Source organism: Hylobates moloch, unplaced genomic scaffold, assembly GCF_009828535.3.
Source record: "Hylobates moloch isolate HMO894 unplaced genomic scaffold, HMol_V3 SCAFFOLD_22, whole genome shotgun sequence".
NCBI lineage: Eukaryota > Metazoa > Chordata > Mammalia > Primates > Hylobatidae > Hylobates > Hylobates moloch.
In genome coordinates, this window is record NW_026652297.1 from 13,566,302 (window position 1) to 13,581,167 (window position 14,866).

The 14,866-nt window shown below is 43.1% G+C and overlaps 1 protein-coding gene across 4 annotated transcripts in view; it reads right to left on the reverse strand.

Moving 5' to 3' along the window:
* Positions 1-1,581: 1,581 nt before the first annotated feature.
* Positions 1,582-14,866, reverse strand: part of IL20RB (interleukin 20 receptor subunit beta) — a 47,071-nt gene continuing 33,786 nt past the window's right edge. For 2 of the 4 annotated variants that reach the window (XM_032143497.2, XM_058433354.1), the window contains exon 7: positions 5,198-6,053. In XM_032143497.2, coding sequence (XP_031999388.1) covers positions 5,943-6,053 — 111 coding nt within the window. In that variant the 3' untranslated portion in view covers positions 5,198-5,942. Of the gene's footprint in view, positions 1,710-2,011; positions 2,225-5,079; positions 6,054-14,866 lie in introns of those variants that run through there. The other 2 variants (XR_009211568.1, XM_058433353.1) reach the window with 2 other exon arrangements.

Consider the following 14,866-nt stretch of genomic DNA (forward strand, 5'->3'; position numbering starts at 1 on the left):
TGTAATCCCAGCTACTTGGGAGGCTGAGGCAGGAGAATCGCTTGAACCCGGGAGGTGGAGGTTGCAGTGAGTTAAGATCACGCCACTGCACTCCAGCCTGGGTGACAGAGCAAGACTCCTGTCCGAAAACAAAAACAAAAACACACAGTAAGTGTTCCACCTCACTGGCCCTCCATAATCTAGACCTGATCCGGAGTGAGGCCAAGAAAGGGGGAAATCTATTCCACTTTGATCTATTTCCAATTGCAAGACTCAAAAGTTCAAGTGAGGCAGGGCGCAGTGGCTCATGCCTGTAATCCCAGCACTTTGGGAGGCTGAGGCGGACGGATCACCTGAGGTCAGGAGTTCAAGACCAGCCTGGCCAACATGGTGAAACCCTGTCTCTACTAAAAATACAAAAATTAGCTGGGCATGGTGCCAGGTGTCTGTAATCCCAGCTACTCAGGAGGCTGAGACAGTAGAATCGCTTGAAGCCGGGAAGCGGAGGTTGCAGTGAGCCAAGATAGCATCACGGCACTCCAGCCTGGGTGACAGAGCAAGACTCCATCTCAAAAAAAAAAAAAGTTCAAGTGAGACAGTGAGCAGTTAATGTCAATGAAATGATTTCACCTGGGAAAGCTTGTCCTCATGATTGATGCAGGTGGGATGACATCAGAGGGGCCTACTTTCTGGGCTGTGATATCCTAGGGCCAGAAACTCAAGATGATGTTTTGTAGGCCTAATCTCATACTAAGGCAGTTTCATAGAAGACTGGCTGGCATCTCCAGGAAATTTGGAGGCATGTGGCCACTTCCTAGAGGAGCTGTTTTAAGTACAGGCGCAAAATTTAGAAGTTACTGAGGTTTGTTCAGGCACTCATTTCTCCAAAAGCCAGGGTTGGTTTTTTTGTTTGTTTGTTTGAGACGGAGTCTCTGTTGACCAGGCTGGAGTGCAATGGTGGGATCTCAGCTCACTGCAACCTCTGCCTCCCGGGTTCAAGCGATTCTCCTGCCTCAGCCTCCCGAGTAGCTGGGATTACAGGCGCCTGCCACTACATCCGGCTGATTTTTGTATTTTTAGTAGAGACAGGGTTTCACCATGTTAGTCAAGCTGGTCTCGAACTCCTGACATAAGGTGATCCACCGCCTCGGCCTCCCAAAGTGCTGGAATTACAGGCGTGAGCCACCGCGCCCAGCCACCAGGGTTTTGTTTTTGTTTTTGTTCTTGGGGTTTTTTTTAACGTAGTTGTTGTTGTTGTTTGTTTAATTTTCTCAATGAGGTCCAGTGAAGGAACCAGGAACAGGTACCTACCTCCTCCACAATATGAGGATTTATACTTTTGCTTTTGGAGATGTTTGCAGGCACCTGAGAAGGCTCCTTGCTCACTTCTTCCTCTGAGGTCCTCCTTAATGGGGTTTTACAACCTAGTCTTGCAACCTCTCACTGGGAGAGACAAGAAAGGTCTGTGTTTTCCTTTTGTGAGCCTCATTCTCCCACCTCTGGCAAGGATACGTTTTTCCAGGTTTTGTTGTTGTTGCTGAAGAAACTGGGAGTCCCAGGAGCCAGAAGAGAAAGCTGTAATTTGGGGCCAACTCTAGTGTTCCAGTTCCAAACTTCACAGGCTGGGCAGCACGGTGGTTTAACACGAGCAAGCAGCAGGCAGGCTCCTCCCTGCTGATCTGTGCCGGGGCTGAGGAACACTCCTGGAAAGTCAGTCTAGTAAAGGGATCCTATAAATAGGTCACACAGAAGGGAAACAAAAAGACATCCAAAAAAAGTCTATTTCTGAGAGGTAGGGAATGGCAGCATGGAGGAAAGATCAACAGACAGGTGAGTGAGAGAGGCCAAGTTCCCAGCAAAGAGGGAGAGCCGTGGGTACAGCGTGAAGCCCCAAACCATGAGCTCGGCACAGATACAGACACACAGCGAGGAGAAGGTGGCTGCTAAATTCTAACTCCACCAGTGACAGTGGACGTTTGTTAAGGACCAAGCCCGTGGAAACTGTGTAACTGAGTTATTCTAGGAAACCGACCTGAGCTTTCCTTTCTTCATCCAGGAAGTCCAGGGAGTTTCACTCCGAGTGGGAACAGAAAACATTTTCAGCACTGACCACAAGGTGGCGCCAGACGCCCGTGGATGTAATGGGTCTTCCCCTCCTGGTGAGCTCCGGAAGCTGGCCATGGGATCAAGTCCTCCAGATTGACAGGAAACCAAGAGGTCTGCACGCCCGGAAAGTTACTCTAGCCTAAGGATAATATACGGCACAAGGAAAATAATAAAAAACATCTTTACTAAAGAGACGGGGAGGGTTGGCCCAGAGACTAGATCGGCAGAGTCTACAATTCTTCTGTGAAGGGAACTTAAAAGACTTTGCCACCGAACTTCTTGACAGGACAGGGAGAGCCAAGGGGGGAAAGACTGGACGTTAAGGGGCAGAAAGGAGCCTTTAGAAGAGAAAAAATGCCTTCTGACTGATGGATTTACATTTACTGGTATTCCTCATTGACAAGATAAACGAGTCATTTGCCCAACATGACTGAATAACAAGTAGAAATGCATTCTATTAGATTCATCTTCTCTGAGAATGCATTATGGTAGCTTCGCTCTTCTTGGTTGTCATGGACTGATGACTTTTCAAATATATGGTACCAATTGTGCCCGCCAATATTCTCCTTCTGGTGCTTACATTGTCCCAACTTTGGCCAAGAGGAGCCCTGTATAGATTGTTCCTTGTGTAATTTTGAATGACCCTTATTTAATGCTTTGCTTTCTGTCCCAAAAAGGTATAGGTTTTCTAAGATTACCTTGTACATTTCAACTCCAGACTGACATGGCATCCACTACTGCTCCAAGAAACTTTGGTTCCTTTGGGAGAAAACTAACACTAGAAACCAAAATCTTGGCATTAAGATGCATTGTGGAGGTGACATTTCTCCTGGGCCATTTCAGTGGAAAAAAGTCAAAATATTTTTAATATAATGTTTCATAAAGACATGACTTCATATTAATATGTTTGATTCAGTTCCAACAGTGCCCTGTTCTTAGTCAAATTTGGGAGCCTACAATTAGCCTTCCTTGTCACTAATCCTAAAATCTAGATTCTTATCTAAATATACAAAATATATATTATTTACTTGCTTTATCTGATAATAGCTGCAAAAAATACACTATCAATACAAACAGTATAAATACTCAATAAAGTTTTTGTTTTAGACTCCATACACCTACGGATTTGTTGCCAAATTGCTTTGTTCTAGAATCTCTCATAATATCTCATACCATGTGACTATGCAGGGACTTATCTGACAGGTAGTTCTGGGTCCATTGTTTCCATCCACTTTCATTTTGAAGAGGCTGCAACCTGCCCCCAGCCCCCATTTCTGCTCTACCTTTTCATTTTACCGTGACTTACAAACTCCTAATATACTAAATAATTCATTTAATAATCATACTTTGTTATTGTGTTATTATTATTTCTCCCTTACCCCACTGGAGTGTAAGCCTCATGGAGCAGGGATTTTATTCACTGGACCCTGGCAGTTGCACCCTAAAGGCAGGACTAAGAAAGCTGGGCTTGATTCTGGGGGCTCAGGGGACTCTACTGGGTTGGGCTGCAAGAGACAGTCTTCAGTGAAACAGCAGAAGCCGCTCTAGGCTGCTCCCAAATACTCATCCCCCCACAACACACACACACACAGGTACTTCCCCCAATTCCTGCAGGACTCAATGAGAAGCTGTGAAAACAAAGCAAGCCAGCAGTGCTGAGCCTGAGCCCCTGGACTCAGTGACTGGGCATCTGGAGTGTTGGAGCTTCTAGAAAAAGAATGTGGCAGGAAGCTGTGCCTTATGATGAGAGTGACCCAGCTCCTGGTTTGCCCAGAGAAGTCCCGATTTACAGCTGTGGTCCTGCTGTAATTACTAATCACATTCCTTTTCACTCATGTAAGTGTCCGGGTGTAGGGATAAATGCATTGGAGGGGCAGGGAGGAGGCCTGGGGACTTGGGATAGAAGTGCTCCGGGGGAGAGGGAACAGCCAGCTGTAGAGGAAGCAGCCCCTCCACCACGGGGGGCTGGCAGGTCTGGTGCATGGCTGGGGCTCCATAAATGCACATTCAGGGCAAGGGGAGACCCCAGAAGAATCAAAAGAGATTTCTGTGTACCTATAGATGCCAAAAAATGGATGGGCACTGGGACTAGTTGTGAGAGACTCAAGCAGAGGAAGATCAGGGTCCTTTCTCCGTTCTGCGCCTGGGCTGTGACAGAAGGATAGTGCCCCCCCACCAGCCCACCATAAGGGGGCAGGAAGAGAGAGGAGGGAGGGTGATGACTGGAATAGTAATATGGTCTTTGTTTTTGCAAACTGAAAGTGTGTTTCCAGTTTAGGTCAAATATAAAATTAGCACACACACTCTAACAAACAATACAGAGAAGCATACAAAATAATACAAAGGAAAAGAAGGAACGGGTCTTCAGCGATCTCATGCTCCTGGAGAGACCCCTCCAGGCGGTGAAGGGCTGTGGGCCTCTGGGGAAACACCCGGTTGATGCCGTTAGACTGTCCCACCACTGGGCTGGCTGGAAAGGTCCCAGGAAGTGAGGGTGAAGATAAACCAACTCGGAGGCTCCAGAGCTTTGAGGGGGTTAGAAAGCAAGGCGCAGGCCCTGCCCATCAATCCCTTCACCCCACAAGAAGTTTCCTCCCACCATTCCTTCTGTGTGGTTGGCTCTTTTCTTCACCTGGTGGGGGAAAGGGGTGGGTAGAGGTTTCCAAAGGTAGGTCCTAAATGAGCAGACTAAGAGGGGCTGGGGTACCCTGAGTAAGCTGTCAAGGAAAAGAGGGTTCCCCAGGGATTTCCTGTCGGGTGGGGCCTCCAGGAAAGGCCTAGGAGCACCTAACCAGGTGAAGCTTATGCCAGCTGCCTCAGTTGGGGTTCTCATGCAGCCAGAGGCTGCCCCCAACCAGGCAGCCCCGGGCTCTGGACTCCTGGGGCTGCTCCTCCCTTGCCCCCATCCCCACCCCCAACCCCACCCCCAGTCCTCTTGACCAAAGGTGTCCTTTGGAGCCTCTCTGGACTTGAGGTTGACAATGTAACTAGAACTTTAAAGACCACTTTTGGCCAGGGTGGCCCCTTTTTATTTGCTAAATTCTGTATTTTACCAACAGAAAAAAGGAGCACAACAAACATGCACATGTTACTGACTTCTGCATTCTCGTCGCATTGCACACATACATTTCACCTGTTGTCTGCAGTGTGCACACACTGTCAACACTTTACAGTATTTAATGGATCCTCTGTGTTCATGCGCATCCCATTTTCAGTGCGGCTGTGACCTTCCTCCAGGTCACCTACTGTAGAGCTCGCTGAGCCATTCCCCTCTACACCGGCATTGGGCTTGAAGTGAACTCAACACCATTGCTCCCATGCTTCCTTTTCTCTCAAGGATTATTCTGGGAAAGTGGGCTCTCCAAGCCACCCAGTGTGTAGAGTCCTTGATCATTCTCATCATACATTTATGTCCTGCTCTCCAGAAACACTGAATCAGTCAGACTGTAGAGTGTCACCAGTTTCCCTCTAGCCTTGCAAGTGCTGGGTGTATATATGTGTACGTGTGTGTATAGAGAGAGAGACTCTGTGTGTGAGTGTTTAGCAGGTGTGTAGGTAATTCCCCCATTACAAATGAGAAAACTTAGGACCGAAGGGATGAAGTCACTTTTCCCAGGGTTGCTCAGCCAGCAAATGGCGGCCCCCAGTCTAGAGGTCACATCTCCTAAGCCCTAGTCAGTGTTCTGTTAGACAAACCACTCTGCTTCTGATGGTTGCTTTTAGACTTGTAGACAACAGGCTCTTCCTGCTTCTCTCATCCCTTGTCCATGGTGGAAAACAGAAACACAAATTGTCCCCTCGTGGTTTCCATGTCATGCAGACCAGGTTCTTGGCTTCACCTGGGCCCTTCCACAAACCTATGAGATCCAGGCCCTGAGGAGTTCCTCAGGAGACATCACAGCCGTGGCACAGGCATCCACCTCCTCCCTTCTGCAGCTGATTAACTTCTGGGGTGAATTGGTTATTTTCTGAAAAATAATTTTCATTAATATTCATTAGACGATAGTAGTAGTAATACTAAAGAATGTTATTAAATTTTTAACTATGGGATTAATTAATTTCCAAGCAGCAAAAACAAAAACTGAAAAACAATTTCAACCCCTAGATCAGGAGCTTCCAACATTTGCTAAGAATTTCTCCCAGTTCACTACCCTACAGTTCCCCTGAAGCCCTGCTTGGTCAGAGTTCCTCATTCTAAGACCCTGCCCTACAAAAACCCAGAATGTAATTCTGGTTCTTAAAAAAAAAATAAAGGCAGGTGCAATGGCTCACTCCTGCCTTGGGAGGCTGAAACAGGCAGATCGCTTGAACCCAGGACTTAGAGACCAGCCTGGGCAACATAGCAAGTCTCCCTCTCCACAAAAAATAAACTAGCCAGGCGTAGTGGCACACGTCTGTGGTCCCAGCTACTCATGAGGCTGAGGCAGGAGGATCAATTGAGCCTGGGTGAGCTCTGATCACACCACTGCACTCCAGCCTAGGCAACAGAGCAAGACCCTGTCTCAACAACAACAACAACAAAACCCTAGCCTTCTTCCACCGGAGAGCTCTGAGAATTATGACCTGGTCTGAGATGCTTTATGAACAGCACCTAGCATGGTGCCCAATACAGACAGGATGTTCCATAAATGGGAGTCCCTTCCTTGCTCATATTTCAGGTTCCCGCCATCTTCTCCCAGTGGCCCCAGTACACAATCATTACTAGTTACAAACACGCAGACATCAACTTTTCAGGGGGACTCTCCCAACTATTACTCGCCTGCTCACCTCTGCCAAAATCTCTAGGTTCTTCTACAGTTATCTCTCTCAGCGCTTCCCCTCATCACTCCCAAGGGTACCACCTGGGCACAAATAGGCACAATGGTTTCCTCCATCTCAGGTCCTCAGGAGACATCAGCTTCATTGAGCCTGTCTCCCTTCATCCTTGTTTGCAAACAGGCAGCTACAGAGGCTCACTCTTGGTGTCCATGGGCAAATGCCAACAGGAAGAGACAACGCACAGCAGCGCTCACTAAGCGGGGGTGTTAGTGTGAAGCCCATTGACTCGCTGCTGCCGGTGCAGTCAGATATTCAGGACACTAACTCCCTACATATGCAGTGGTCATACATGATTATTTTTTAAATTCCAGAACAGTGCTGTCCAATAGAAATATAGCGTGAATCACATATGCAATTTTAAAAATCTAGTAGCACATTTAAAAGTAAAAAGAAACAGGTGGAACTAACTTTAATAATATATTTTATTTAACAAATATATCCAAAATATTATCATTTTAACACATCACTTAAAAAATGACTGAAATATTTTATATTCTTGTTTTATTCTGTCTTTAAAATCCATTCCATATTTTATATTTAAAATACATCTCAATTTGGACGAGCCACATTTCTAGTGTCTAACAGTCAGATACGACTAGTGGCTACTATATTAGACAATGCAGTTCTAGCACATTAAAGTAAAACAAACAGCATAATCTCAGAATTTTGGAAGGTAAAAAACTGTGGTCCCACAGTTTAGAACTAATTTTCAAGCAAAGCTCAGCATATTTTATAAAATTGGAATCAGTTTTCAACATTTAAAAATTGAGAGATTTCTCATAAAAATCTAGATTTCTGGGCTTCTCATTTAAAACTTGGAGATCTGGCAGCACTGGCTCACACTTCCTCTTGGTAGCAACCTGCTGTCGCTGAGAAGATGAAACATATTTGCCATGATCCCCATCCCCCTCCCTCTTGAGTTACATTCATTGCACTACAAGCTCTTTCCTTTTTCTTTTTTTTTCTTCTTTCCAGTGCCTGTGTGGAATCAGAGGCATCTGACTTCACAAACTTCACTTTCTATGAAGCATGCAAGGTCATATTTGGATGGTTCATTGAAGAATTACTAATTTGGGGCCATCTTTATGCTTGCTACCTACATTACAGCAGAATGTGACAGCAAGAAGAGAAAGAATAAAGTGAGTCACAGAAAGGAAACTGAGACCCTTTAGCACCAAAGCTCCCATTCCCATGAAGCAATTATGGGTGCAAGACAAAGAAAATAAATTATATGTTTAAACAGAGAATATATACTGGGCAGAATAAATATAATTTTCCTTCCGTATATAGTTTTGCTTTAGACTGTTACTTGGTGGGATAGCGTTCCAAGATGACTGAATAGGAACGCTCCAGTCCGCAGTCCCCAGTGTGATTGATGCAGAAGATGGGTGATTTCTGCATTTCCAACTGAGGTACCTGGTTCATCTCAATGGGACTGGCTGGACAGTGGGTGCAGCCCACAGAGGGCGAGCTGAAGCAGGGCGGGGCATCGCCTTACCTGGGAAGCATAAGAGGCTGGGGAATTTCCCTTTCCTAGCCAAGGGAAGCCGTGAAAGGCTACCTGGAAAAATGGGGCACTCCCACCCAAATACTGCACTTTTCCCAAGGTCTTAGCAACTGGCAGACAAGGTGATTCTCTCTCGTGCCTGGCTCGGCAGGTCTCATGCCCATGGAGCCTTGCTCACTGCTAATGCAGCAGTCTGAGATCAATCTGCAAGGTGGCAGCCTGGCTTGGGGAGGGGCATCCGCCATTGCTGAGGCTTGAGTAGGTAAACAAAGCAGCCAGGAAGCTCGAACTTATAATGGGAGACTTTAACACCCCACTGTCAATATTAGACAGATCAATGAGACAGAAGGTTAACAAGGATATCCAGGACTTGCACTCAGCTCTGCACCAAGAAGACCTAATAGACATCTACAAAACTCTCCACCCCAAATCAACAGAATATACATTCTTCTCAGCACCACATCAAACTTATTCTAAAACTGACCACATAATTGGAAGTAAAACACTCCTCAGCAAATGTAAAAGAACAGAAATCACAAAAAACTGTCTCAGAACACAGTGCAATCACATTACAACTCAGGATTAAGAAACTCACTCAAAACTGCACAACTACATGGAAATTGAACAACCTGCTCCTGAATGACTACTGGGTAAATAACGAAATGAAGGAAGAAATAAAGATGTTCTTTGAAACCAATGACAACAAAGACGCAACATACCAGAATCTCTGGGACGTATTTAAAGCAGTGTGTAGAGGGAAATTTATAGTACTAAATGCCCACAAGAGAAAGCAGGAAAGATCTAAAATTGACACCCTAACATCACAATTAAAAGAACTAGAGAAGCAAGAGCAAACAAATTCAAAAACTAGCAGAAGGCAATAAATAACCAAGATCAGAGCAGAACTGAAAGAGATAGAGACACAAAAAACCCATCAAAAAATAAATGAATCCAGGAGCTGGTTTTTTGAAAAGATCAACAAAATTGATAGACCACTAGTAAGACTAATAAAGAAGAAAAGAGAGAAGAATCAAATAGACACAATAAAAAATGATAAAGGGGATATCACCACTGATCCCACAGAAATACAAACTACCATCAGAGAATACTACAAACACCTCTATGCATATAAACTAGAAAATCTAGACGAAATGGATAAATTCCTCGACACATACACCCTCCCAAGACTAAACCAGGAAGAAGTTGAATCTCTGAATAGACCAGTAACAGGCTCTGAAATTGAGGCAATAATTAATAGCCTACCAACCAAAAAAAGTCCAGGACCAGACGGATTCACAGCCGAATTCTACCAGAGGTACAAAGAGGAGCTGGTACCATTCCTTCTGAAACTATTCCAATCAATAGAAAAAGAGGGAATTCATCCCTAACTCATTTTATGAAGCCAGCATCATCCTGATACCAAAGCCTGGAAGAGACACAACAAAAAAAGAGAATTTTAGACCAATATCCCTGATGAACATCAATGCAAAAATCCTCAATAAAATACTGGCAAACCGAATCCAGCAGCACATCAAAAAGCTTATCCACCACGATCAACTTAGCTTCATCCCTGGGATGCAAGGCTGATTCAACATACACAAATCAATAAACGTAATCCATCACATAAACAGAACCAAAGACAAAAACCACATGATTATCTCAATAGATGCAGAAAAGGCCCTTGACAAAATTCAACAGCCATTCATGCTAAAAACTCTCAATAAACTAGGTACTGATGGAACGTATCTCAAAATAATAAGAGCTATTTATGACAAACCCACACCCAATATCATACTGAATGGGCAAAAACTGGAAGCATTCCCTTTGAAAACCGGCACAAGACAGGGATGCCCTCTCTCACCACTCCTATTCAACATAGTGTTGAAAGTTCTGGCCAGGTCAATCAGGCAAGAGAAGGAAACAAAGGGTATTCAATTAGGAAAAGAGGAAGTCAAATTGTTCCTGTTTGCAGATGACATGATTGTATATTTAGAAAACCCCATCGTCTCAGCCCAAAATCTCGTTAAGCTGATAAGCAACTTCAGCAAAGTCTCAGGATACAAAATCAATGTGCAAAACTCACAAGCATTCCTATATACCATTAACAGACAGAGAGCCAAATAATGAGTGAACTCCCATTCACCATTGCTACAAAGAGAATAAAATACCTAGGAATCCAACTTACAAGGGATGTGAAGGACCTCTTCAAGGAGCACTACAAACCACTGCTCAACGAAATAAAAGAGGACACAAACAAGTGGAAGAATATTCCATGCTCATGGATAGGAAGAATCAATATCATGAAAATGGCCATAGTGCCCAAAGTAATTTATAGATTCAATGCCATCCCCATCAAGCTACCAATAACTTTCTTCACAGAATTGGAAGAAACTACTTTAAAATTCATATGGAACCAAAAAAGAGCCCCCATTGCCAAGAGAATCCTAAGCCAAAAAAACAAAGCTGGAGGCATCACACTACCTGACTTCAAACTGTACTGCAAGGCTACAGTAACCAAAACAGCATGGTACTGGTACCAAAACAGAGATATAGACCAATAGAACAGAACAGAGGCCTCAGAAATAACACCACACATCTACAACCATCTGATCTTTGACGAACCTGACAAAAACAAGAAATGGGGAAAAGATTCCCTATTTAATAAATGGTGCTGGGAAAACTGGCTAGCCATAAGTAGAAAGCTGAAACTGGATGCCTTCCTTACACCTTATACAAAAATTAATTCAAGATGGATTAAAGACTTAAATGTTAGACCTAAAACCATAAAAGTCCTAGAAGAAAACCTAGGCAATACCATTCAGGACATAGGCATGGGCAAGGACTTCATGACTAAAACACCAAAAGCAGTGGCAACAAAAGCCAAAATAGACAAATGGGATCTAATTAACCTAAAGAGCTTCTGCACAGCAGAAGAAACTACCATCAGAGTGAACAGGCAACCTACAGAATGGGAGAAAAATTTTGCAATCTACCCATCTGACAAAGGACTAATATCCAGAATCTACAAAGAACTCAAACAAATTTACAAGAAAAAAAAACATCAAAAAGTGGGCAAAGGATATGAACAGAAGCTTCTCAAAAGAAGATATCCATGCAGCCAACAGACACATGAAAAAATGCTCATCATCACCAGTCATCAGAGAAATGCAAATCAAAACCACAATGAGATAACATCTCATGCCAGTTAGAATGGCAACCATTAAAAAGTCAGGAAACAACAGGTGCTGGAGAGGATGTGGAGAAATAGGAACACTTTTACACTGTTGGTGGGAGTGTAAATTAGTTCAACCATTGTGGAATACAGTGTGGTGATTCCTCAAGGATCTAGAACTAGAATTACCATTTGACCCAGCAATCTCATTACCTGGTATATACCTAAAGGATTATAAATCATGCTACTATAAAGACACATGCACACATATGTTTATTGTGGCACTATTCACAATAGCAAAGACTTGGAACCAACCCAAATGTCTATCAATGATAGATTGGATTAAGAAAATGTGGCACATATACACCATGGAATACTATGCAGCCATAAAAAAGGACGAGTTCCTGTCCTTCACAGGGACATGGATGAAGCTGGAAACCATCATTCTCAGCAAACTATCACAAGGACAGAAAACCAAACACCACATGTTCTCACTCATAGGTGGGAATTGAACAATGAGATCACCTGGACACAGTGGGGGGAACATCACACACCAGGGCCTGTCGGGGGGTGGGCTTGGGGGAGGGATAGCATTAGGAGAAATACCTAATGTAAATGATGAGTTGATGGGTGTGGCAAACCAACATGGCACATGTATACCTATGTATCAAACCTGTAGGTTGTGCACATGTACCGTAGAACTTAAAGTATAATAATAATAAAAAAGATTGTTACTTGGTGATATAAACTTTAATGGAAAAAATTCTTAATGTCACATTTCAGAGTGCAACCATCACCTACTATAAAATTTTAGATGTAGACATTAAATGTTTTATCCATATAGATAAATTAAACACAAACTCAGTAGATCCTTTTGAAGAATTTTCAAGGATTTCTGATTGGTAATTTTCCATGGTTTAGTTGGAAAGATGAGTCGACTTTGCAAGGATGGCTAGAAATCACTTTTTAATAGTTTGGGGTATTATCTGTAAGTAACACAAATGTAGAAATGCAGCTAGGCTATGCTAAAGTCATAGCGGAGAGAGGGAAGGTGGCAGTATTGATTCACAGCTCAAGAATGTGTGTGGGATTCAATGGACACTAGTGATCTGCTTCTCACACAGCACTGTGGGGAAATGCATAGACTCAGAGAATTTGTCCACTTTAAAAATCTTAGTGTGAAATAAGAATAAATTTTAAAAGTCTTACAGAAGAGAATGCACGTAGGAACAGCCATCAGAATGATGTAGGAAGAATGGTAACAGAGAACAGGGAAGCAAAAGTAGTCAAGGGTAGTTATGTCTATCTGCCATGGATGAAATTGGTGATACTGTTATAGAGTCTTCCAGTCTCTGGTCTCATCTAAGCTGTTTCGTTTTCTCCAAAAGCTGATTTTAGGGTGTGGCTCATGATGCATCAGGATTCCTAGGAGATCTTACCAGTTGAGGACTCTTCTTGTGTACCTGAAATCCTGTAAGTTATTAACCCTTTACAGATACTTTCCCTGTCTCTTTACCCTGTTCCTCACTAACAAGGCACTGGGTCTTGGGAAGATCTTCATTCCCCTGATCTTGAGGTAGAGAGAAAAACTCTTCTGGCCCCCTGATAGAACTAGAAGAGAAAACATAAGAGAGAGTGTTAAGAGTGTAATTGCCTGTAAGAGTAAGCATGGGCAGCAGAGTTCAGAGAGAAATCACAGCAGAAGACCACCTGGTGGAGCCCAGCTGAGGAAGGCTGAGCTTTTTACCATGTATGAGAAAGAAGAGCTATTGATATGCCTCAGCCAGAAATGCTCCCTATCATTACCATCGCTTTGGATTAGGTCAAGGGATTCCTCTTTTATTGCAGGTTTCTACTTCCACTTATGTCAGGAGAGCACCAATCAGATCAACACTCCTCAGATTACAGCTTTTAAACTAACCCAAATATTAAAAACAGATTCCTTAAATCATGGTAGAGCAACTAAAAATTCATGCTTGGAAGAAGGGAATGTCACTGGGTGAGTTTTCCATTTTTCACAGCTCTTTGCCTGAAGGCAGGTCCCACTTGGTGCCATAAAGAGACTTACTGTTTTTGAAAAGCCAAAAAACAGAGACTGGTGCAAACACAGAAGTTAGAAAGTAAAAGGAAAAAATCCCAAAAAGGAGAGAGCCAGAAAAGGGGAGCTACAATTCTGTACATAAATTCTGCCCAAATATCTGATTGACCTTTGAACTGTATGAGGTGCAGGTGTCGGGAAAGCTCCTACCAGTCTGTCTAAGGCTAAACAGTTCAATAGATATCAACTGCCTACTGCATAGGAGACCAAAGTTGAGTCTTTCTTCCAAACTCACTGCTTACTAAAGCAAATAAACAAACAAAAAAATCAATAGTTTTCAGAGGAACATAACAGAATCCAAAATCTCTATAACATATTGTTGGCAGTATCCAGACTATAATCCAAAATCACTAGACATACAAAATATAGGAAAATGTGACCTATACCAAATAAAAAACAATCAATAGAGGCCAACCTTGACATGATCTACCTGGTGAAATTAGCAAAGATTTTAAAGTAAAGCAGACAAAGGTATTATAATGATGCTCAAAGACAGAAGAAAATATTCTCATAATAAATGACCAAATAGAAAATCTCAGCAGAGAATATTTACTATAAAAAAGAAACAAATGGAAATTCTAGAATTGAAAAACACAATATCTGAAATTTAAATACAAAATTCACTAGACGTGCCTAAAATCAGACTGGTGATAACAGAAGAGTCAGTGAACAAGAAGATAGGTTAATAAAATTATTCAATCTGAAGAATAAAGAAGAGGAAAAGAAGTTTTTTATAAAAACAAATGGAGCCTCAGGGATCTATGGAGACAATATCTGAAGGTCTAATATAAATAAGATTGGACTCACAGAAGGAGAGAAGAGAATGAGACAAAAAAAAAAAAATACCTGAAGAAATATGGGCTGGGAGCAGTGGCTCATGTCTGTTAAGCCCAATACTTTGGGAGGCCAAGGCAGAAGGATAGCACTTGAGCCCAGGAGTTCCAGACCAGCCTGGGCAACACAGGGAGAACCCCATCGCTACAAAAAATAAAATAATTAGCTGTGGCCAGGTGCAGTGGCTCATGCCTATAATCCCAGCACTTTGGGAGGCCAAAGCAGGAGGATTGCTTGAGCCAAGGAGTTCAAGACCAACCTGGACAACATAGCAAGACCCTGTCTCTATATAAAATTTAAAAATTAGCTGGTTGCTCTGTCACATGCCTGTAGTCCCAACTACTCAAGAGGC